General features: G+C 32.2%; 1 protein-coding gene across 2 annotated transcripts in view; it reads right to left on the minus strand.

Annotated features, from left to right (window-relative positions):
* Window positions 1-788: 788 nt before the first annotated feature.
* The window catches only part of LOC126879117 (probable dolichyl pyrophosphate Glc1Man9GlcNAc2 alpha-1,3-glucosyltransferase), a 47,367-nt gene continuing 21,538 nt past the window's right edge, over window positions 789-26,617 (minus strand). For both annotated transcript variants that reach the window (XM_050642066.1, XM_050642067.1), the window contains exons 5-7: window positions 15,323-15,428; window positions 5,080-5,356; window positions 789-1,248 (exon numbers count right to left, since the gene is read on the minus strand). In XM_050642066.1, coding sequence (XP_050498023.1) covers window positions 807-1,248; window positions 5,080-5,356; window positions 15,323-15,428 — 825 coding nt within the window. In that variant the 3' untranslated portion in view covers window positions 789-806. The remainder of the gene's footprint in view (window positions 1,249-5,079; window positions 5,357-15,322; window positions 15,429-26,617) is intronic.

Raw genomic sequence — 26,617 nt, forward strand, 5'->3', positions numbered from 1 at the left:
AAGTTCTGAAAGGACAAGGTACATGAAGAAGATATACAGTGAAACTTGGATAATTCGAAACTCAGGGGACCGTTAAAAAATTCGAATTAAAAAATAAATCTACAAAAACAAAGATTAGCTACAAAAACATCTGCAAGTGATAAATATTAGTAGTTGATCAGCAAAAAAACAGTAGTTGATCATTTTTATCGCTTGGAGATATTTTTGTTCCTAATTTTGCCCGAGTTTTGTCAACCTAAAAAAATTGGCTAACAAAATTCGGCCAAAAATACCAATTAAAACATTTGCAAGCTATAAAAAAGACCGACTTTATTTTTTTTTCCAAAGAGATCTGAAATTTTTAGCTGCTTTTTAGAATTTAGCTCCTCAGTAATGACAAAAGATTCTAAGATATTCAGAAAACATAGCAGAAAAGTTCGAATTATCCAAAATATAATTCGAATTATTCACGATTTTTTACCATTACTTATATAGGAAATGCTAGGGACCAGAATAAAAATTCGAATTAAAGAAGATTTCGAATTATGGAAGTTCGAATTAAGCAGGTTCCACTGTATTACAAACATGGATTAGGGAATCGTGCTCCTGAGGTAGAAAGCAATCACCGAAAACTTGTTGAAAGAAAAAATGGATAAGAAAAAAATTGTATGTAATACCAACTGACCTCTGACAACATAGATACATAAAAACAAAGTAACCACAAAAATATTAAAGGAACCAAGAAAAAAACTGCTTACTTTTCGAATAAGGGTATTCATTCAGGTGTTCATAGAAATAATACAAATTCATGTCAAACAAAATCTATATTAATCTACCTTTTTTACATTACTCACAGCACTGACTTCATCACGACTTCTTAAAAAGTAATAGTAGTAATACAACCAACAATAAATAACGCCTATTGCACAATAAACTGATGTGATCATCAATGGTAAAAACGGAAGCTTGCTGTTCAATCCTAGAGCTACATGCACCGCATTTTCATAGAAAAATATTGCACCAAGACCTAGCAAATATACACTTTCGTATATACTGAGCAGTGGTAAGCTAAAGCTGCATATACATGGTGTTAAGGATGGGTACAACTTCGATAAACTGTGGAACGAGTATAATGCGTATAGAACAAGAAGCAGCACTTTAATAAGTAAAAGCGATGATGGAAATAATAGAGGGAATAGAGAGTAGTGGCCTACTGTTGACAGTATCAAAAAAACCTTTGCATCTCTTTGATTGATGATCGATAGGATACTAAAACAAAAAAACTCATGTTACCCATGAAATATTTCTTGTTACACTGATGGCTGGTTGCACCAACAGGTGTTAGGCTTAAGACGTGCCTTAAGCTCAGCTTACGAAACATATGCGTGGCGCTATTGAGTCTTAGATCATGTTTAAGCTTGCCACAATGGATTGCCACGTGAATTGCTTAGATAAGAATCGAAAATTATGGTGCAACGTAAGTGAGACTTAAAGCGGCCTTATCTATAAGCTGAGCTGGGCTAAGCTGGGGCTTGAGAGCGCGTCTATAGTGCACGCTGGTTTCCGAGTCAGAAAGCCGAGTCCGTGTGCGAATAATCCTAATAACAGCGCGCAGGCGCATTTTGGACTCTCTCTCTTATCGTTTCCCCATTATAGACCAAGGAGCAGCGCTGAAAAATCTCTTTGAATTTACTAAAGTTAGATTTTTCACAGTTGATTACTGTGAGTGTGTAGAGAAACATACTGCGGTCGGTCAAGCGAAACGTAGAACAGGGGTTACTGAGAGGGTATCAAAGTTGCTCTTCTACGAAGGTAATTAAATCCATTTACTAAGGCTGAAAATCAGTACACACATTCTAAATTAAATATAAATAAAAGTTATTATAGTCGGTCAGCTGTATGACGGGACAGAGCCGGTCGGTCGGCCCCAATAGTCGATTGAGGAAATGAAGCATTTTGGCTCGCAGTTTTTTCGTCCAGCATGGATTTAGTTGAAATTTTCACAGAAGGTGGAGAATAGTCCAAGGATCATTTTCTATATCATGCCGCTATCATACGCTAAAACCTTGGGGATGATTGCTACCCCATCTCGGGGGTGGGAATTTTTTATTACATTTTAACCATGTACTTACAGTGGAATCTCGATAAGTCGGATTAATCGGGACCGCGGCCGATCCGGGTTATCGAAAATCTGGGTTAGCTGTAGAATATAGTAAAAATTAATAAAATACGGCATCCTTAGAGAGAAACTCCATTATAATTGTAAAAACATGAAATACATTATGCACATTACATGTGAATTACGTACATATACAGTATTATTCAATCCTTGGTAAAAATTTCAGTCAGTTTCGGTTATCAATATTACGTTTTTATTGTTGAAATGTTTATCTGATGAAAATCGGTCCGAGTTAGCTGGACTTCTGGATTATTGGAGGCCCACGTGGTTTCCCTGTATTTCGATGGAAAAAGTGCTTCTAAGAAAAATGTTTTTTACATTTTCTTCGTAAAACTAATATTGTTCGAGTTATTCGCGCTTGAAAATAACAGTTTTTCGACGAAAAAATCGACTTTTTAGAGGGTTTTTTGAGAATACCTCGAAAAATATTCTATATATTTTTGGCGATAAAAAGTTTCTTCAAAAATGATTTTGTAGGATTTTTAAAGAGCTATAAGACTATGTAAATTAAATTCCGTAAGATCCCTTAGTTTTTAATTGGGGCGGGTTTAAAGGGCTATTCACTGTAATGAAAATCTATGCACAGGGTAATTTTAGTCATTAAAAAAGCTACAATTTAGTAATTTATACTTTCTTTCGTATCTTCAGTATTTTCGGAGATATTTTGAAGTAAAAGGTGAAAAATACCAAATTGCAAAAAATCAGTTTTTCTTTAAACTCCAATTTTTACAAAATTAGGCATTTTAAATAGGTCAAACTCCTTGAGTGTATTAATAATATAAATATAAAAGAAACTACAGAAAGGTGAAGACCAATTTTGAATTAGGAAGGTAGTTAGGGGGTTGTTTTCACTGATTTTTTCGTAGAGAAAAGCAGGTACCGACATGTTTTTGACTACAAGTCGCTTAATTGTCATGCTAGAAACTTATTATTATTATTTTTTTGAAAGGTCCAATTGTATACTTGAAAAAAGATTATTTAAGTTTTCCTCGAAAAATGCCAATTTTTCCCATTATTTGGCTTTGAATATTTCAAATTATGCATTTGACGAAAAAAGCTAACCTTTAACATGCCGTATCTCGGTTTGTATTGGTCTTAAAGATATTATTGGAAAAGAATTTGGTTTGTGTTACTAAAAGATACAATTTTGATATCTACAGTTTTTTTATTAAATGCATATTTTTCGAGGTATTTCTCAAAAAACTCTCTAAAAAAGTCGATTTTTTCGTCGAAAAACTGTTATTTTCAAGCGCGAATAACTCGAAAAATATTAGTTTTACGAAGAAAATGTAAAAAACATTTTTTTCTTAGAATCACTTTTTCCATTGAATTACATGGTTAAAATGTAATAAAAAATTCCCACCCCGAGATGGGGTGACAACCACCCCCAAGGTTTTAGCGTATGATAGCGGCATGATATAGAAAATGATCCTTGGACTATTTCCTACCTTCTGTGAAAATTTCAAGTAAATCCATGCTGGACGAAAAAATTGCGAGCCAAAATGCTTCATTTCCTCAATCGACTATTAGAGTCGACCGACCGGCTCTGTCCCGTCATACAGCTGACCGACTATAATAACTTTTATTTATATTTAATTTAGAATGTGTGTACTGATTTTCAGCCTTAGTAAATGGATTTAATTACCTTCGTAGGAAAGCAACTTTGATACCCTCTCAGTAACCCCTATTCTACGTTTCGCTTGACCGACCGCAGTATGTTTCTCTACACACTCACAGTAATCAACTGTGAAAAATCTAACTTTAGTAAATTCAAAGAGATTTTTCCGCGCTGTCTCTCCGTCTGTTACCGAGGATCGTGATTTCTTTCAATATTCCTAACAATTCTTTTCCATTGGCCTCTATCTTCAGCTGCTCTAAGAGCTTCGCAGAATGAGTTTCCAGCTGAATTCTTAATTTCGTCGTACCATCTAGTTGGTGATCGTCCTCTTGATCTTCTCCCCGGAACGTTTCCAGAAACAATTAATCTCTCCAATCCAAACTATCGTCACCTCTGTGCACCACGTGACCGAAGAATTGCAGAATTTGTTGCAGATATATTGCCCCTTTTTAATCTTGAGTTGGTTTAGAATGGAAACGTTTGTCCTATGAGCTCTCCAAGGTATGCGCAGCATTCTTCTCCAGAACCACATCTCAAAAGCATCAATTTTTTGGCGCTCGCGTGCCGAAGAGCTTAAGTCCCTGTCCTGTACAGAAATATTGAGAATACAAGGGCATTCACCAGTCTCATCTTTATATTTTGAGAGATATATCTGTCTTTCCAAACTTTAGTTAGGCGACTCATCGCATTTTTTGCCATACCAATACGTCTCCGAACTTTTGCTTCACAGTTACCATCATTAGTTATACTAGACCCGAGATAGACAGAGTTGTTTACTATCTTGTATTCCTGTAACATGTTAGTCAGTTGAATAGTGTCGAATCTGTCGACCATCATTATTTTTGTCTTAGCTTTATTCATTCTCAGACCAACTTTATTGTTTTCGTACTCAACTCTTCGCAGGAGATCAAACATTTCTTACTCATTTGCTGCTATAACTGTAGTGTCATCAGCAAATCTTAAATTGGGGATTTTCCTACCAGCTACTGTTACTCTACTGGCCCATCCGCGCCCCTCCTTCTAAAGCCGTCCTCATGACATGTTTACCATAAATGTTGAATAAGTCAGGTGGCAACACGCATCCCTGTCTAACACCTCTCTTGGTCTTGAATTGGTTTGAGAACTTCTGATCTAGTCGTACTGTTGCTATATTGGACTGGTACAGATTTTAATTTAATGTTGGACAGGCCCGTTTAAATACGAAGGATTATTTGCAAACAAACTCGGCGCTGACTTCGGAAACCAGCGTGCACTATGGACGCGCTTTAAGATTTGTTGGTGCAACCAGGCATGAATCACTTACCTTAAAGGTATTATAGCCATCAAAATTGCCTTTTCATGGACATGCCAACCAAAAAGAAATGAAGTCAAGGCACATAATACCATGCACCTAACAAACTGAAATGGTTGTTTTTCAGCTCTAAACAGCTTGATCATTGCTGGTACCATAAATACTGCTGTTAGTATAATGGTGGCTACAGGTGTCACATTTGGTAAAAAAGAATGTGAAAATTCTTGGACTAGGCCACCTGTCATTGAGGCTGTGTCATTCTTGACCAGGTTTTTGTTGAGCTTTGAGGCTAAAAATAAAAAACAATATTATACATTGCATTTAATCATACTTCATATTATGGAGATAGACGGGACTGTACCGTCGCCCCCGTTAGCGAAATTATTCCGATTCGATTTTTTTGCACAAACTTACTCAAAAAGAGGTCCTTATAACAAATCCACAGGGTGTCAGGCGGTGCCGTGGTCAAAAAATGGTTTATCTAATCTATCTCATTTTAACTAGTTTTGATGGTAAATAAGCCACAATTTTACTAAAAAAATGATTTTATTAACGTTTCGACGTCCAAATCGGGTGTCGTTGTCAAAATACAGAAAATATTAATGAATTAAACAAAAATGTTGTTGCTTAGTAAAAAAATTCTTCTAATTTATTTAATCTGACTCATTTATATCGGCAATTCAGATACAGTGGTACCTCGATATACGAGCGCCCTAATATACGAGTGTTTTGAGATACGAACCGCCGAGCGAGCGATGTTTTGCTTTGAGATGAGAGCAAAATTTGAGATACGAGGAACAGCTTTTATTAAAATTCAAGCCTCTTTTTGACTACCTACTTTTAACTTGAAGGAGGTGATAAATGGTATAATGCCAGCTAAGGGCGTTACAATAATTTCCAAGCTCCGGCCCTCTCTCCATGAAAAGATGGAGAAACTACTGATGGTGTGGGTGACAGAGAAGCAGCTTCAAGGAATAACCTTAACACAAAGCATCATATGTGAGAAGGCACGAGCGATTTATGAAAGGAAGAAACAAACCTCTTTGCACAGTTTTTTAAACGAGCTGCAGATGAAAATGAACAAAGTGTGACGAAAATAGTGAAGACAATTGACGAAAATTAGCGCTTCCGTAAGCACCTCACTTTTTCTTATGTTTTTATAGAATATGTATGTATTTTTTGTTATTTATAAATAAATGTTTCTTCTTGTAAAAACTATTTTCTTATTTAAAAACACTTAACAAAAACAACTAAGGTGGCTTTTTTGGGACTGGAACGGATTAATAACATTTCAGTTAATTTCAATGGGGAAAATTGTTTTGACATACGAGCCATTTGACATACGAGCAATTTGACATACGAGCAAGGTTACGGAACGAATTACCCTCGTATGTCGAGGTACCACTGTATATATTCTACATTTTAAAGTAGAAGACTTTAAAATGATATTGCCAATATTTATGAGTTGCGTTCCTGGGACGACTTTATTGAAAGATAGTTCATTCGATTACATAAAATCAACCCCAACTCAAGAGTATCCGTCATAAAAAAATCATAACATGTGATTTGTCTTTATAAAGACGATCACATGCAATGGTGATAGTAAAATTCTCGCGCTAGAGATTCCATAGTAAATGTTTGCTCTGGACCCTTTTTCTTTGTTGGAGGACTGTAAAAAGCCAACGGGGGTTTTCAGCACTTTTCGTGATGTCCTATCTTTTTTACAAAATAGTTTCTGCTGTAGGAAATTCACAATACTAAAGATGGTTTTTTTTTTTTTTTTTTTTTTTTTTTTTTTTTTTTTTTTTTTTTTTTTTTTTTTTTCCTGGAAGCCGTCTGTTGTGAACCGGTTGTACTGCAGCCACTTGGCTTATTGTACATCTTCCATTGTTTATGAAACCCATTCCAGAATTCTGGAACCCTGTACCAGCTTGTACAGGTCTAGTGGGTGGGTGCCATATAATTTTGGAGTCATTTCGATGTCTCCGAAAAGTGTTTGCCGCCTCCGATCCAATGCCTCACAGTCATGCAAAATATGGTTGACTGTTTCAGGTTCTCTGGTACAGAGTCTGCAGCTCAAGTCTCCATGAAACAGCCCCATTGTATGCAGGTGACCCTTAACTGGCGCATGTCCAGTGAGGAAACCTGTTATGACTCTGAGCTGATTCCTGCTTGTTTTCAGCAGTAACTCAGCTCTACTAGCACATGTCCGTCCGATATACATCTTGCCATGTGTTTGACCGGGTACACTCTCCCAGTGTGAGTTGTGTTGGCTTCGGATCCAGGCTTTTTTTCGTTCGCGGACGGTGCTTTTTGGCACTCCCACGGCCGGCTCTGGACCCAGGTATTTTGTAGCTGATGCTCTCTTGGCAAGTGCATCAGCTCTTTCATTGCCGTATATGCCCCGATGACCTGGAACCCATACCAGTATAACACTGTTATGTTGTGCCAGTCTATCAAGTTCTTGTCGACATTCCCACACCAGCCTAGAGTTCACCTTAGGGCTTATAAGAGCCCCAATGGCTGCTTGGCTATCTGTGCATATGTTAACCCGCTGCAGTTCGAATGCCCTCAGGTTGTTTTCTCTTGCACACTGCAAGATTGCAAAAATCTCTGTCTGAAATACGGAGGTACATTCTCCCAGTGGAATAGAAATGTTGAAATTTCCACCACTATAGAATATTCCTGCGCCCGAACCGTCTGCAGTTTTAGACCCGTCCGTATACCAGGTGCAACCCTGCAGTCTGGGTCGACTGGGCTAAAGATGGTTTGATAGTTGCTTTATTTCAGCGCATTCCACAGCACTAAGCGAACGTAGATTCCACAAAAAATATATTTTTTCTGGTTGAAATTATTTGATTGATATGATGTTTAATTAACTGACTGTTTTTATAAAAATGCCACAAGAAAATAGCTTCAGAACTATCTCATATTATGTATAAGTTTTAAGTTTGTGAAAACTGTCATTATAGATAGCAGTGCGTGAAGGATTTAAAGTGTGCGTGAAGTAACAATGTATTTTAAATGGGATTTACTTTTTCTCACTGTTTTTGGCACACTTTCATATAATCAAATATCCTTAACTTTCGCGTTGTCATGGTGATGACCTTGTCAGTAATAAATTACGACAAAAGTTTTGACAGTTTTGTGGTTTGAAAGAAGTTAGAATTTTTAAATGTCAAAGTTCTAAAACTTGTAGAATAGAAATGAATTCCAGTGACGAAGGGTTACAGTTTTTTTATTTGTTTATCGTAGATAAAATATTGTATGAAACTGTGCGTGAAGTACTTTTTGCGAACTTACGCGATGTATAGCACTCGCCCCGCTGTCGCTCGTGCTCGAAACATCGCGTGCGTTCGCAAAAAGCATACTTCCCGAACTGTTTCATAAATAACTATTAAACAAGTTTTTTTTAAACAAATTCACAAAAATAATTTTTTTATTTCAAACAATTTTTTTTAGATAATTTGGGTCATTCTGAGCAAAAAAGGTCTCTTGTCATTTTCTCTAAAATTTATTGTTGTCGAGTTATACGCAATTTAAAGTTTGAAAAATGCGAATATCGCCATTTTCAAGGCTTAATAACTCGATTAAAAATTATTATTATGAAAGTCAAAAAGTGACCAAATCAAAGATTCAAACCCCTCCTTTAAGATCCTGAAGAAATTTTTGTCATTATTTTATTACGAAGTTGTTATTTTTAATTATTAACAATTAGCGCAGACTAATTAGTCCAGACTGTATCGTCGCCCCCGTTAGCGAAATTATTTCGATTAGTTTTATTTTGCACAAACTTACTCAAAAGAAGTCCTTATAACAAATCCACAGGGTTCCAGGCGGTACCTTGGTCGAAAAATTGTTAAAACAATTTTTTTAAACAAATTCACAAAAATTATTTGTTCACTTCGAACAAATTTTTTTTAGATAATTTGGGTCATTCGGAGCAAAAAAGGTCTATTGTGATTTTTCTCTAAAATTGATTGTTGTCGATTTATACGCGATTTAAAATTTGAAAAATGCGAGACCATTTTCAAGGCTTAATAACTCGATTAAAAATTATTATTATACAGGGTGCGCCAAACCTCTGGTTTTCTTTGATTACGGCTAAACTATGAGATATACAAAAAAATGTTTATAACAAAACTAATGTGTATCAAAGAGGTCTGTATTCTAAAATTATTTTTGATTATACAGGGTGAGTCAGAACGACGGTATGAACTAAAGTTGTATTTTTTTAAATGGAACACCCTGTATATTAAATCATTTTTGAATATATTATTTAAAAATATGAAAAATTTATCTAAGGTCTTATAGGCCTAAAGTTAATAATTTTCGAAATATTTACATTTTTGTTGAAAAAAATGGTAATATTTATAGGGTTGTGGATTATGTTTCCAAGGAAATAAAAATTTAAGTGATAGGTCAAAATTTTTAAAATATAGTGTTATTTTTAAATAATTTAATATTTTTTACTTTTAGCTATAAAATATACAGTGTGATCACTATTTGCAAATACAAAATTTTCTCATTTTTTTTAAATGGGGCACCCTGTATATTAGTTTTACATTTTGTAGTAAATATTACAACCTTTCTTTTGGTATAAGGTTTTATTTACCTAGCATGTTTCGTTTTGTAGATATTTTAAAAAAACTATAGATCTTACGTTTTTGCGGATTTTTTACTTAACATTTTTTGCAAAAAAAATAATTATAATCTGGTTTTAGAAACATACACTAAAATATAAAATATGAAAATAAAAACGTAATTAAAGATTAAAATAAATCGTATGCTAGTACAATTCAATTGAATTTAATAACTTTAAATTATTTTACAAAAAATATTTTACCATATTAATGAATGCATAAATTAGTTACTAAATTAAATAAACAACCAAATTTTAAATCAACCGTAGTAATTTTTCTACTACAGCAACTTTCATGTACCAAATTAATTGTTAGTTAAATTGTATTTAGTTAAACTTTTAATTTACCTTTTAAATTTACTTACATACATCTTGAGAATATAAAAATTATTATAAAGTATGCTTTGAAACAAATGAATGTTAAATGTATCAGCCAAATTATTTATTAATATAAATAGTATTTACTGGTGTCACAAAAGCTGGTAATACTTTTGTAGTTGAAATGTTTGTAACAATTTTTTATATTTTAAATTTTAATTTTTTAACCGAAAAATTTTTGGATATGACATTTGTTTTGGGCGAAACCATTAACAATTATCACCAGCTTTTGTGACACGAGTAGGTACATAGATACTATTTAATTCTTAATATACTTCCATAACGTTCATTTGTTTCAAAGCATACTTTATACGTTCTCAAGATGTAGGTAAATACAATATAACTAACAATTAATTTGGTACAGGAAAGTTGCTGCGGTAGAAGAATTACTACGGTTGATTTAAAATTTGGTTGGTTATTTAATTTAGTAACTAATTTATGCATTCATTAATATGGTAAAATATTTTTTGTAAAATAATTTAAAGAAATTAAATTCAATTGAATTGTACTAGCATACGATTTATTTTAATCTTTAATTACGTTTTTATTTTCATATTTTATATTTTAGTGTATGTTTCTAAAACCAGATTATAATTATTTTTTTTGCAAAAAAATTTTTAAATAAAAAATCCGTAAAAACGTAATATCTATAGTTTTTTTAAAATATCTACAAAACGAAACATGCTAGGTACATACAACCTTATACCAAAAGAAAGGTTGTAATATTTACTACAAAACGCAAAACTAATATACAGGGTGTCCCATTAAAAAAAATGAGAAAATTTTGTATTTGCAAATAGTGATCACACTGTATATTTTATGGCTAAAAGTAAAAAATATTAAATTATTTAAAAATAACACTATATTTTAAAAACTTTGACCTATCACCTAAATTTTTATTTCCTTGGAAACATAATCCACAACCCTATAAATATTACCATTTTTCTCAATAAAAATGTAAATAAACTGTCGAAACCCAAAAGACTCCATCTTCAAACAAATAAATGTTTAAAAATAATAAAATCTTTGGATTTCTTGGTTCGGAAGCAGATTCTCTCTTATACCTATTCCCCATCCTTCTAAAAATTGCAAGGAAAAGGGTGATGAATGTAGAGACATGGGGAGTCTACATAGTTGCACTCCACAACATATCAATTCACCGAGGTAAAGATCAACAAATCTGCTTCCTAGTACTGTAGATAAAAGGCATTATATTTAATTTCGATTCAGAGATCATTACCATCTTTCTATGGACCATTTCTGGTAATGATCTCTGAATCGAAATTAAATATAATGCCTTTTATCTAAAAATGTAAATATTTCGAAAATTATTAACTTCAGGCCTATAATACCTTATACAAATTTTTCATATTTTTAAATAATATATTCTTCTTCTTCTTCTTCAGGTGCCATCTCCGCTACGGAGGTTGGCAATCATCATAGCTATTTTAATTTTTGAGGCAGTAGCTCTAAATAGTTGTTTCGAGCTGCATCCAAACCACTCTCTCAGGTTCTTCAACCATGAAATTCGTCTTCTTCCGATGCTTCTTCTGCCATCTATCTTTCCCTGCATTATGAGTCGTAGGATACCATACTTCTCGCCCCGCATCACATGTCCGAGATACTGTAGCTTCTTTTCTTTAATTGTAAGTTCAACTTCCTTTTCTTTACCTATTCTTCTCAGTACTTCATTGTTTGTAACTCTATCTACCCAGGAAACCCTCATAATTTTTCTATAGGTCCACATTTCAAAGGCGTTAAGTCGTCTCATTGTCTCTACATTTAACGTCCATGATTCCACTCCATAGTATAGAACACTGAAGACGTAACATTTTGTTAGGCGTACTTTAAGAGCTAATGTTAAATCTTTGCTACATAGGACCTTTTTCATTTTTATAAAATTAGAACGTGCTTTTTCGATTCTGACTTTTATTTCTGCAGTGTAGTCATTATTTTCTGTTATAAGTGTTCCTAGGTAAGTGTACTTTTTTACTCTTTCGATCTGCTGGCCCTCTACTATCAAGATTTCGTTAGTATTATGGTTGTTTTTACTGATTTTCATAAATTTCGTCTTTTTGATATTGAGAGAGAGTCCGTACTTCCTACTACACCTTACTATTTTACTCATGAGTCTTTGCAGGTCTTGTAAACTATCGGCTATTATTACTGTATCATCTGCATATCTGATGTTGTTAACTAAGACTCCATTTACTCTTATGCCGACTGTTTCATCTTCCAGAGTTTCTCGCATTACCTCTTCAGAATAAGCGTTAAATAATAGAGGTGATAGTATGCAGCCTTGCCTGACTCCTCTCTTTATTTCCATTTCTTCAGATGTTTCTTTTTCAATTCTTACTATTGCTCGCTGATTGTAATAGAGGTGTGTTATTAGTCTTAAATCTCTTTCATCTAGGTTTTTATTTTTTAGGATTTCCATGAGTCGATCATGTTTTACTTTATCAAACGCCTTATTGTAGTCTATAAAACAGACGTAAAGAGGATGGTTAACATCCAAACATCTCTGTGTCAGCACGTTGAAGGAGAATAATACCTCTCTGGTACCCATACCATTGCGGAACCCATATTGAGTGTCACTAATATCCAGCTCCAGTTTAGAGTGTATAAATTTTCAATTTATAATGGCGTGGATAATTTTCAATAGAATTTTCAAGGTATGTGACATTAAGCTTATGGTTCGGTAGTCACTGCATTCTTTTGCATTCACCTTCTTTGGCAAACACACAAAGGCTGATGTCAACATTTCTCTAGGGATGATTCCAGTAGTATAGATAGCGTTGAACAGTTCTACTATTATGTCCAGGTTTTTCTCGTTGACCAACTTTATCAGCTCGCTAGGCAATTCATCTGGACCAGCAGATGATTTAATATGAACCAAAAATGATTTAATATATAGGGTGTTCCATTAAAAAAAAATACAACTTTGGTTCATACCGTCGTTCTGACTCACCCTGTATAATTTAAAATAATTTTAAAATATAGACCTCTTTGATACACATTAGTTTTGTTATAAAAATTTTTTTGTATATCTCATAGTTTAGCCGTAATCAAAGAAAACCAGAGGTTTGGCGCACCCTGTATAGCGCTACTTGTTAATAATTAAAAATAACAGTTTTGTAATAAAATAATGACAAAAATTTCTTCAGGATCTTGAAGGAGGGGTTTCAAACTTTGATATGGTCACTTTATGACTTTCATAATAATAATTTTTAGTCGAGTTATTAAGCCTTGAAAATGGCCATTTTTGCCTTTTTAAAATTTTAAATCACGTATACCTGAACAACAATTTTTTGCTCAGAATGACCCAAATTATCTAAAAAAATTTGTTCGAAATAATTTTTTTTTTGTGAATTTGTTTTAAAAAAATTGTTTAAACAATTTTCCGACCGCGGCACCTCCCAGCACCCTGTGGATTTGTTATAAGGACCTCTTTTTGAGTAAGTTTGTGCAAAAAGTCAAATCGGAATAATTTACCTAACGGGGGCGACGATACCGCTTGGACTATAGCGCTAATTGTTAATAATTAAAAATAACAGCTTTGTAATAAAATAAAGACAAAAATTTCTTCAGGATCTTGAAGAACGAATTTTAAACTTTGATTTGATCACTTTCTGACTTTCGCAATGTAATTTTTAATCGCGTTATTAACCCTTGAAAATGGCCATTTTTGCAATTTTCAAATTTTAAATTGCGTATAACTCGACAACAATAAATTTTAGAGAAAAATGAACACAGATCTTTTTTGCTCAAAATGACCCAAATTATCTAAAAAAAAATTGTTCGAAATAAAAAAAAAATTTGGGAATTTGTAAAAAAATTGTTTAAACAATTTTCCGAACGCGGCACCTCCCGGCACCCTGTGGCTTTGTTATAAGGACCTCTTTTTGAGTAAGGTTGTGCAAAAAAATCGAATCGGAATAATTTCGCTAACGGGGGCGACGGTACAGTCCCGTCTAAGAGTGATTTTTAAGTATGGAACAGCGCAATTATCTCGGAAACGGCTTGCACGATCTATATCTTTACTATATTTGCACGATCTTTACTATATTTGCAGATGATACCACAATTTTATGGCAAAACAAGGACTCTAAGGTACTGAACAAGATTATTAGTAGTGATATGCTAAAAATCTTTAGAGTGGTGCAAAGCTAATCATTTGACATTTAATTTTTCAAAAACCAAATTAATTTCTTTTAAGAATGATCTAAACAACATTACTCTGGGTAATGAAGGCATTTGTTCTGGCACTGTTAACAAATTTTTTGGTCTCTATATTGACAATAAACTTAAGTTTGAGCAACACACTGTATATTTAAGCAAAAAGATATCATCGGGTTGCTTTGCTGTCAAATCAGTTGCACACCATTTGGATTTCAAGATTGCAAAAAGTGTTTATGTGGCCCTGATGGAATCTAATTTGAGATACGGTATTGCCTTTTGGGGTAGCTGTTCTCTTCATCACTTCAGTAGAATCTTTATGCTACAAAAGAGAGCACTTAGATATTTATGCAAGGTCAAGTTTGGTACATCATGCAGGCCTCCCTTTCGGAAACATGGTATCTTGACACTTCCTTGCATAATATATCGTTGAATTAGCGTGCTTAATTTTTAAAAAACATAAAGAGGATATTCGGACAGATTCCCTTTAAAACACTTGTCTAACTTACGTTATTCCACTTCCAATTCCCTCTTCTACACTAATTAAAAAATCATTTATTTACACGGGAAAGAAAGTGTTAAATCACCTACCACTCAATATAAGATCCTCAAGCAATATTTTTGTATTCCGAGGAGCAATAAGAAGTTTTTATTATCTAAGTGTTACTATAGTATCGAGGAATTTTTTGAGGACAGTTGCACTAATTGATGGCTTTTTTTTATTATGGAAGTTTTATAGTTAGTATTTTAATGTATCTTGTACTGTGTTTGTACTATACCACGTTGTGTTTTATAAATGTAAACTCATTTTTAGAAACAATAAATTTTCTCTCCCTCTCGCTCTATATAAATTTTGATTTGTAACAATTTTGTAATACTTGAGGATCTTATGGTAGTGTTACGTTAGTTACCTGTCAATAACTCACTACAGTATATATTCATTTTAAAGAAATGTAGTTTGTCAACACATACGCAGTTTGCACAAACACAGAACACGTGAAACCTGAGGTTAAGTAAAACATCAAAATGGCAGTAAAAGAGCATGGAGAGCAAACTTACCTAAAACAAATCCAACTTTATCAACAGTGTTATACAAGGCCCATAAATTTGGGGCCCAGTAGGCATGACACAGACCTCTTTTGAATGGAAACAATCTTGACAGAACCTAAAAATAATGTCGTGAGTAGAACTTGAGAAAGCATTAAATTTAGAGACATTTAGATGTACATACCTAACAATAAAACATTAAAAACTTTTGTTTTTAATTTTTCCACAAAATTTATTATAAATTAATGAATGTCTCTAAACTATTGCGGCAGACTGCCTTTCTCAAATGATACGTTTTAACTATGCGTCTACACTCAGTCTCTGAATAGGTTGAGTAGTGGGGAGCAGTTTGTCTCAAGTTGCTTATTCAGACTTATTGACTTATATCTGTATTTTTAATTTATTAATTTCCATAAATTCTAAGAAAGATAGCTTATTAAAGCCTTTATTTTTAATATGAAGAATTGGCTACTGTTCATTAAAAGAATAATTATGATCTAGAACAGAGGTTCACAAACTTTTTTGTACCACGCCCCCTTTTGTTGAAATGAAAGCTTCTCGCGCCCCCACCCCCTTACAATAAATTGCATGCGCCTAAATAGGAACAAAACAAATAAGTATTAGCTTGAAAACAAAACATTTATTAGTCTGCCATAAGATACAACAATATCAGTTTCCATAAAATACAAAAATTATTAATAAAAGAAAAATAGATTAGGTTGGTTAGTGAGATGGATGTGCTTGCATTTTATTTATTACTAGTATGTCTATTCGTGGCTGAGTTTTAGCAAATACTATTGACTGTAATACATCCAACTCCCACATAAATCTGGAAGCACGTTGCCACTAGCGCCTCAGTCGGCTTGAGTTGAACTACTTTTGACAACGTAAAATTTGACGTAAACATTCAAAGTTAATTTTATGAATTTTTGAATAACGAGCTAATTTTGCTAAATTAACTTAAAATAAAAATAGATCAAACACTAAGGGCCGGTTGTTCGAACGCTAATCAAGAATGATCACTATCAAATATTTAATTACTGCCACAACTGTCAATGTCAACTTTGGTTGGGTTGAGATTAGTTAATCAATTAACACAACAATTATTAACATAATTGATTAACTAATTTCATAATTTTATTCAATAATTATGTTTTCAGCAACCCAATCAAAGTTGACATTGACAGTTGTGACAGTAATTAAATATTTGATAATGATCATTTTTGATTAGCGTTCGAACAACCGGCCCTTATACAAAAACAATAATAAAGCAATTTTATAAATGTAAGGTTAGATTGCTCTGGTTATCCTACTCATACCGCTAGATGGCGCTATTTTTTTGCTTCCTCAAAATTAATGGGAAATGTCAAGAGTTGTATGTATTCCAGTCTATAGTATTTGGTTTTAGTAAGTGCACAGCACAAGTCACTAGCAAGATCAAGTTTATTCCGATACTTTGTTTTAATTGCCACTAGTGTAGAAAATCGTACAAATAGTTACTTGAAAAAGGCAAATATAGATGAAGAGCTTCCCGTGATACACTAAGATACACTTTGAAATATTTCAAAGAAAAAGAAGGTTTGTCCATTATAACAAAGTATTTGGCAAAGGAATCATGCAAAAAATCATTTGGATTTATTTGCAAAGCATCTTCTTGAAGTGATTCAGGCAGGGAGTCCATGTTGACATGGAATGAATCAGTTGACATTCTGTAAATAAAATTGTCACAAGTGTTCGGGAAGTATTTCTGGAACTCTTCAATTAGGCTCTCCAAATGGTTTAATATTTGGATTTTCAAACTTAATCCTTCATAAATGTCCTTGAAGCGTGTTTCTTCTGAGATTGGCTCTACTTTAGAGAAATTTGAATAATTTCAGGGGTTTGCTGATATTTTACGCCTCCAAAGTTGAGTAACTAAGCCTCCATCACAATAAGTAACTGCTATATTTGAGTCTCCACCCTGCAGTTTTAGGTTAAGGCTGTTCAACGAGTCAAAGATGTCTGATAAATAAGCCAATATTACTTGGGTACAATGTTTTTTGAAGGCCATGTTTAGCTCATTTTGCTTTTGATGTTCCAAGTGATGTGAGTACTTCATCTCAAAGGTCAAATAATTTTGCCAACATGTTTCCTTTTGAGAGCCATCGTACTTATGTATGAAGTAGCAGTGTTTTGTGATCACTTGCTAAATCTTCACAAAGAGTTTTAAACAGTCGAGTATTCAACGCACTGTTTTTTATGTACTTCACTACTTTAATACACAACTTTAAGACAGCCATAAGTTCATCTGGAAGGGTTTTTGCTGCCAAGGCTTGTCGATGTATAAAACAATGTATCCCAATCACATCAGCATTTTTCTCTATTACTTATTGCAAATAGCCTGAGCGAAAACCAAGCATTGAAGGTGCGCCAGCCGTACATAAACTGATTACTTTTTGCCAAGAGAGTTCATGTTTGTCAAAAAACTCTCACATTGCTTTCATACCATTAATAGCTTTTGTCGTTGTCTCCAGTCTCCAACTCTGTAGAAAAGAGTAGCTCGTCTTTCATTCTTTCGTTTTGAATATACCGAACATAAACAATTAACTGATAACATTGTGCTATGTCAGTACTCTCGTCTAGTTGAATAGCAAAAAATGGCGATTATTTTACTGAATCAACTACCTGGTTTTGTATGTCTTCGGTCATATCATGAATGCGGCGTTTCACAGTGTTGTCAAAAAGAGGTATTTGATATAACTTTTGCTTACTCTGCGTTACCAGACACAGTTTAACAAGCGGTTGATTTTGAATTTTAGAAAAATAACTAAATTTAATTTAATGTTCAACTTTTCTCGCCCCACCCCCTGATATGTCCTCACGCCCCCCAGTTTGGGAACCCCTGATCTAGAAGGTGAAGTGCGTACGTAGATTCTGTTTTATATTATTGAAAGTCCTTTTGTATTCTGCTATGTGTTTGTCAAAGGTTCTGCAAGTTTGTCTGATGATTTAAGTTTTTTTTAACAGTCACCACAAGTCAGTTTGTATATAGCCCGTCCCAAACCCTTTTTTCAGTGCGTCACAGATTATCTAATTCTCTCTAACGCATTACAGTTGGAAGTGACAGAAAAAACGTACCTCTGGGATACATTGAACTTAGAAAATTATGTATCCCTTGACGGGTATTTGCTAAAACGGATTTTAGTCCAGGGTAATAAGGTTTTTCCCATGACACTCGAGCAGCCAGGGTACTGAAGCGTTTTTTCGACAGGTAATACCTATAAGAGCAAATTGTAACTATTTCCTGCGTAAGATCTGGCGGCCATTTTTATTTATAAACAATTAAGTGTCAAAAAATGGCATTTTTCCCTTTTTTTTTCAAATCAATGGAAAACAGTGAAACTTATGGTTTTTTTAGTACAAATATCTTTGAGATTATGAAAAAAGCTTTAAAATGACGTATTACAAAGTTTGATATACTCATTTATTGTTAATATAATTGCGAAAAAAGGTCGGAATTGTAAAAAAAAATAATTTCCCAATATCTATTGTAAAAATTAGTATACAGCTTTGAAATTTTTGTCATATAAGGGTTCTTTGGTAGTTAATATGTGATAAAAATGTCAAAGCGATTCATTCAATTGTTTAAATTTTATTCAAATTGTTTATCCCAGAGAGCAGTTTTTTGCAATGACATAAGTCAAAAAAACATGACGTTAGAACCATTTCACAGGTGTCAAATGAAAGAGCATGAGCTATATTTTCAACTTGGTTTAAAAAGCGAATAAAAATGCATTTATTAGTAATAAATAATTATGCAAAAGTATCGTAAACCTTTTCTTATAAACTTTTTATTTTGTTATATAAGAAATTATACAGTATGTCCCTGTAAGTTGTATCCATATGGAAAAATTTTTTATTATTAATTTTACGAAAAATAGTTATTCTTTATAAAAAGCTCTGCATGGTCCAAAACCTAAGATTTAACCATCAAATATCAAATTTTTTGAATATTATACGAGGTATGTCAAAAAGTTTGAATTTCACTCAAGAGTAAAGTAGCTTTATTTTTCGTAATATTGGAAATTGCTATTATGAAAAGTTGTTTGCAATTAAAAACTATATTCTAATGTGCAATTACATCCTTCTAATTGAAAAAAAAAATTTTTTGAGAAATTATGGATAACTATTATTTTTTCAGTTATTTCAATTCTGATAACTCTTTTATTATTAATTTTACGAAAAAAAGTGATTCCTAATAAAAAGTTCTGGATGGTCTAAAACTTAAAATACAACCACCTTATATCAAATTTTATTAATTTTATACGAGGTATGTCAAAAAAATAAATTTAGATCAAAAGTAAAGTACCTTTATAGTTCATAATATTTCAATTAGAAGGATGTAATTACATACTGAAACATAGTTTTTAATTCTAAATAACTTTTCATAATAACAATTTTCGATATTGTGAAAAATAAACGTATTTTACTCTTGAGCGAAATTCATATTTTTTGATATACCTCGTATAAAATTGATAAAATTTGACAAAAGATGGTTGTATTTTAGATTTTAGACAATACAGAACTTTTTATAAAGGATTACTATTTTTCGTAAAATTAATAATAAAAGAGTTATCTGAATTAAAATAACTGAAAATAATGTTAGTTATCCATAATTTTTCAAAAAAAAAAAAATTTCAATTAGAAGGATGTAATTGCATACTAGAATACAGTTTATAATTCCAAACAACTTTTCATAATAGCAATTTTCAATATTGTGAAAAATAAAGCTACTTTACTCTTGAGTGAAATTCAAACTTTTTGACATACCTCGTATAATATTCAAAAAATTTGATATTTGATGGTTAAATCTTAGGTTTTGGACCCTGCAGAGCTTTTTATAAAGAATAACTTTTTTTCGTAGAATTAATAATAAAAAAGTTTTCCATATGGATACAACTTACAGGGACATACTGTATATATTTATTACAATTTTTTATCAATTATGATATAAATAACATTACTTGGTAGTTGTGCACTTAAAATAGGGTAAAAAAGTTATTTTTTTTGGAAAAAGTTATCCAAAAAGTTTATAAGGAAAGATTTACGATACTTTTGCATAATTATTTATTACTAATAAATGCATTTTTTATTCGCTTTTTTTAAACCAAGTTGAAAATATAGATCATGCTCTTTCATTTGACACCTGTGGAATGGTTCTAACGTCATGTTTTTCTGACTTACGTTATTGCAAAAAAAATGCTCTCTGGGATAAACAATTTGAATAAAATTTAAACAATTGTATGAATCGCTTTGAAATTTTTATCACATTTTAAGCACCAAAGAACCCTCATTTCACAAAAATTTCAAACTTGTATACTAATTTTTACAACAGTTATTGCGAAAATATTTTTTTTGCAATTCCAACCTTTTTTCGCAATTATATTAACAATAAATGAGCATATCAAACTTTGTAATATGTCATTTTAAAGCTTTTTCCATAATCTCAAAGATATTTGTACTAAAAAAATCATAAGTTTCACTGTTTTCCATTGATTTGAAAAAAAGGGGGAAAATGCCATTTTTTGACAGTTAATTGTTTATAAATAAAAATGGCCGCCAGATCCTACGCAGGAAATAGTTACAGTTTGTTCCAATAGGTATTACTTGTCGAAAAAACGCTTCAGTACCCTGGCTGCTGAAGTGTCACGAACAGGGTATATTTTTGTCTTATTACCCTGGCCTATTTCTACTTATAGATGTATAATTGGTTGGCAATTACAATACTCTAATAAATAGATAACCAATCAATGAGACGAGTAAAGATAATTTTACACAAAAATAATCGATCACATGGTAAAATGACAATTGTAATTTCTAGGTTGTGTGTGTGTGTTTGAGCATTATTGGCTTCGGAGTCAATGTCCATTCGCCATCTTACCTTTTTGGAATTTCTAGGTTAGAAATTTGTCGACGACGTAAATATAAATATTTTATGTCATTGGTATATTCGGGCATTGTGTAGTGAAATTTTATATTATATTTATTTAATTTTACATTAAACAAATTTTATATTATATTTATTTAATTTTACATTAAACTATTTTAAATATTAATATTCTGGCAAATATTTGTATAAATATTGATGTTTATATAAATATAAATATTCTGACAACTGTCAGATTTAACTAAAATGTCATGTAATGATTTGCGATATTCTTAAAATCCAATATGACTATTGATCCTTGCCTTTATTTGTCAAACAAACATTTTTTTTTGTTTTCTGGCAGCAGTAAAATGCATTTTGAATTAAATATATTACATACATTCTACTTTTTGTGTCAATTAATTTAATAAAAATTTTTTTTAGACACCCTGTATAAATATTGACGCACGAAAAAGGGTTTGGGATCTGCTATACACCTTGCTTTTTTTGGCTTTTACTGGTCTTAACGTATTTGCCTAATAGTCCTGTCGCCAGGGGGGGTACAACGGCCTTCTTAATTCAGATGGACTTACCCAAGTTTTTTTTATGTATTTTGACCCGTAGAACACGAATTTTTTGGGTAACAGTTGGTCCGGATGTCGATAAGATTGTTATAAACAAAGAAGTTGAGGAATTACATAACAGCGATTTCTCGTAAAACAAAACATTTTTTTGTATTTTTTGGGTCATTCTAACCAAAAAATATTCCTACAAGTTTTTTCGTAGGATGCATAGTTTTCGAGATAAACGCGGTTGAACTTTCAAAAAATCGAAAAATTGCGATTTTTGAACCCGAATAACGTTTGAATAAAAAATAAAATAGCAATTCTGCTTACCGCCTTTAAAAGTTTAAGTCAAATTATATCTGTTTTGAATATTTGCATTGCTAAAAATTTATTTTTTGATTGATAAAAAAAGCTATAAACACATAGTGTTTCCCGTGCCTAATACATGCGTTTTAATGCATGCTACTTAGAAATAGCCCCGCTTGCACTTTTACCTCCTCTACGTACTCGTTCGATTTTAAATGAGAAATCATTGAAACATCACTCAAGCACTAGGTGTTTATAGCTTTGTTTTAACAATAAAATAATACATTTTTAGCAATACAAATAATTAAAACCGATATAATTTGACTTGAACTTTCAAATGCGGTAAGCAGAATTGCTATTTTATTTTTTAATCAAAAGTTTTTCGGGTTCAAAAATTCCAATTTTTCGATTTTTTTAAAGTTCAACCGCGTTTCTCTCGAAAACTATGCATCTTACGAAAAAATTTGTAGGAACATTTTTTGGTTAGAATGGCCCAAAAAATACAAAAAAATGTTTTGTTTTGCGAGAAATCGCTGTTATCTGATTCCTCAACTTCTTGGTTTATAACAATCTTATCGACATCCGGATCAACTGTTACCCAAAAAATTCGTGTTCTACAGGTCAAAATACATAAAACAAACTTGGGTAAGTCCATCTGAATACAGGAGGCCGTTGTACCCCCCCCCTGGCGACAGGACTATAAGTCGTTAGTTCTGAAAGCTGGTGTTTTTCCCATGTTTTTTTTTTATTTGTTCTACACATACATATATCCATTAGTTTCTGCATTTTATTCTCGGAATATGCTATTAGTTCTATATCGTCCGCATAAATTAAGGATTCTATTGTTACGGGTTGTAATCTACGGTCTCTTATTATTGTCTGTAGTTGGTTGGTTCTCACACTAGTATTTCTTATCAATTCGTCCATTACTGTTATAAATAGCTAAGGGCTGCGACTATCTCCTTGTTTAATACCTCTCTTCCAATTAAATTCTGCCGATCCTTCCTCTATTTGTACTCTTCCTTTACCTCTTTGTCAGAATTTCTATAATTTTTATCAATGTACATATTTGATACATTAATTTTCCTCAAACATTTCCTTATAATTTGTCTTTCTATCGTGTCAAATGCTGTTCTTAGATCCATGAATGCTAATAGTATAAACAACTATAAAGTTTCGAAAATAAACTTCTCTTTTAATTGCTGTAATTTTATTTTGTTAACAAACTGCATGTGAATTTTTTTTGTTTAAATATCGACCATGAGCACGTATGATTGGTTGTGTAGTATTTTCCAGCCACTCAGCAGGTCAAAATTTAAGAAACAGAAAAAAATAATTAGATACTAAATTTGCTAAGTTGCGACAGGCATCAGCGAACTGAGTATAACTTATACAAATATACGGTGAGCACGTAAAGAAGGAGTATTCCAAAGGTTGGAATAAATTCATTTTTTCATAAATGGGTGATTTTGGAAAAATATCCCGAAACAGGTCAATTTTTATTTTTAAATTAAGATTTTTTGGCATATACCTATATCAGACTAATGACGCCATCCATCTGGGCGTGATGACGTAATCGATATTTTTTTAAATGAGGATAGGGGTCATGTAATGGGTCCCGGTGAATTCGTAACTATTTTAATCCCCCATCCTAATTACAGGCCAATTGGTACTCTGGCCCTCAGGTAATTTTTCGGTAACCAATCAACTACCGGTGAATTCGTAACTAAATAAAGGTATAATCTTTTAGAGTTGAAATAAACATATGGAAAATCTCTTTGCTTTTAAATTATCAGATGGATTTAAATAATTTATCATTGCTAAACATCTAAATATTGAATTTACAATTACATACTTCATAAAAACCAAGCTCGTGTAGAGTGTAGAGCTATACTTGATGGAAATAATATTATGTATAACACGTGTTAATGAAACACTATAATATTGTTTCAATTATTTTATTAAGATATTTCAATTTTTGCTATTTTTATAGGTACATAATATAATACAAATATAATGTTTTTAAGCAAACCAAGAAACATTCGGTATAGATTTAGGGCCGGTTGTTCGAACGCTAATCAACAATGATCACTATCAAATATTTAATTACTGTTACCAAAAATGTCAATGTCAACTTTTATTGGGTTGCTGAAAACATAATTGATTATAATTATGAGATTAGCTAATCAATTAACATAACAATTATTAACATAATTGATTAAGTAATTTCATAATTGTAATTAATTATGTTTTCAGCAACCCAAACAAAGTTGACATTGACAGTTGGTGACAGTAATTAAATATTTGATAATGGCTGCATTCAGCAGAAAACTGCGATGACTAATCGATTACTTAGCGATGTGTAATCGCTAACGATTCTTCTGAATGGTATACTTTCGTGTACATACGAAATAGGTTATGACAACTGTCACATTTTTCAAAATGATTTGCAAATACGTGAAAGACACCCCAAGAACAGAAATAAAAATTATTATGAAATGGTAATTTATAAATAACCCCATTTAATTCATACATAGTTTCAAATTCTTGAATTTCTTGCGACATAGGTAAACCTAATAGGTTACGAATAATCCAACAAAGCAGCTCAGATATTAGGGAGTTTTTGTGCACACAAATACGTAAGCGTAACGCATCTTTTTGACATATACGCTTGCGCATTAATGGTTGAACTCCCGTATCGCGATACGTATTACCTAAGGTTACGGGCTGGTACGTTAGGTTCATACGCATCCCTATCGAGCCGAAAGTCACCGAATGCACACGAGGATCTTGCCCGATTACCTACCAAATGAACATTTCATCAGCGTACTACCCGTTTATAAACATTTTAAGGTTATATTGGTTATTGGTTTAGTCTATTTGAGTAAAATTATTCTGTGTTTGTAATTGGAAATTGGAACTTCATAATAGATTTAAAATTTTATTGTTTTTAAGTTGTCTATTAAAAAAGCAAAACAAACAAACCTTGTATTAATTTAAGAAATACAGTGATCACCACAATTAATAACTAGATAAACAAATGACCTAGTTTCAGTAAAATTTTCAAATAAATATTACCACACTATTTACATTATACCTACTGGAATTCTGATGTAGGTATACAATAATTTACAACTAAAAAGTAGGTATAAACAAAAATAAAAAAAATTTAACCTAAGGAAAAATAATATTTTTATATTTAAATAGAAGCAATTAAAACCATACAATTTCATCATTCATTTATCTTTTTTTTACATTTGTATATTAATTGTATATTGTGTGAACATTGTTTTATTTTTTTAAATGTCAACGGAATTTAAAAATGACTTTACGATTTGCTTTACGTTACGTTAAGGCAGTTACAAAAACTACCTATTTTAACAATTCATCCTCTACGACACGTTAGCTGCTTTACGTATACGGAGATGCGTACGTTACGTAGCAACAAAAACTCCCTATTTATCAGCGTGATTTATATATATGCCTTTCAGCCTTCCTTGCCTTCAATTCATGTTTTTTTAATTTTAAGATACATAACTTAAAATATACGTGTTAGACACACGTCATACGTCAATCTTATTTTGATTTGCTAAGTAATCATGTTTCAAAACCGATGTTTAAAATGGCGACCGATAAGTCATCGAATGATAACTAATCGACAATTTATGTGGCATTCAGCAGAAAATCACTAAGCGATTAGTCATCGATTGAGTCTGCTGAATGCACCCAATGATCATTGTTGATTAGCGTTCGAACAACCGGCCCTAAAGGTATTAGATTTAATCAATGGTTTCGAATTCACCTGAAGAAAGTTTCGAGTTGGCAGGTCAGGTAATAGAAAAGTTACGAATTAGCCGGTGTACATTTTAATTTGAAAATTTTTGTCATTAAAAGTTACGAGTTGGCGCGTGTCCCATGTAGGTTATTCATTAATATAAACTTTAACATAATTATTTATACGCGGTGTTTAAAAAAATGTTTTTTTAATAAAATTAATCGAGACAAAAAGAAGAATGTATGCAATTTATTTAATTCAAAATACATTTTACTGCTATCAGAAAACAAAAAGAATGTTTATTTAAGAATAAATATTGTGTTTCGCCTATATTCAATGTTAAAGCTGCCACCCACCTGCCTCTTAGCAGTTTAAACATCTAATTCAAGCGAAAAGCAATATTTATTTGTCAAATAAACATTTTTTTTGTTTTCTGACAGCAGTAAAATGGATTTTTAATTAAATAAATTACATACATTATTTTTGTGTCAATTAATTTAATAAAATTTTTTTTAGGCACCCTGTATAAATAATGATGTTAATGTTTATATTGATGAATAGATTATTATTAAATAACCTTTCAAATGAGCTATCACACGACCCCTATTCTCATTTTAAAAAATCATCGATTACGTCATCACATCCAGATAGATGACGTCACTAGTATGATATATATGCCAAAAAATTGTAATTCAAAAATAAAAATCGACCTGTTTCGGGATTTTTCCCAAAATCGCCCATTTATGGAAAAATGA

This window comes from Diabrotica virgifera, chromosome 1 (assembly GCF_917563875.1).
Source record: "Diabrotica virgifera virgifera chromosome 1, PGI_DIABVI_V3a".
NCBI lineage: Eukaryota > Metazoa > Arthropoda > Insecta > Coleoptera > Chrysomelidae > Diabrotica > Diabrotica virgifera.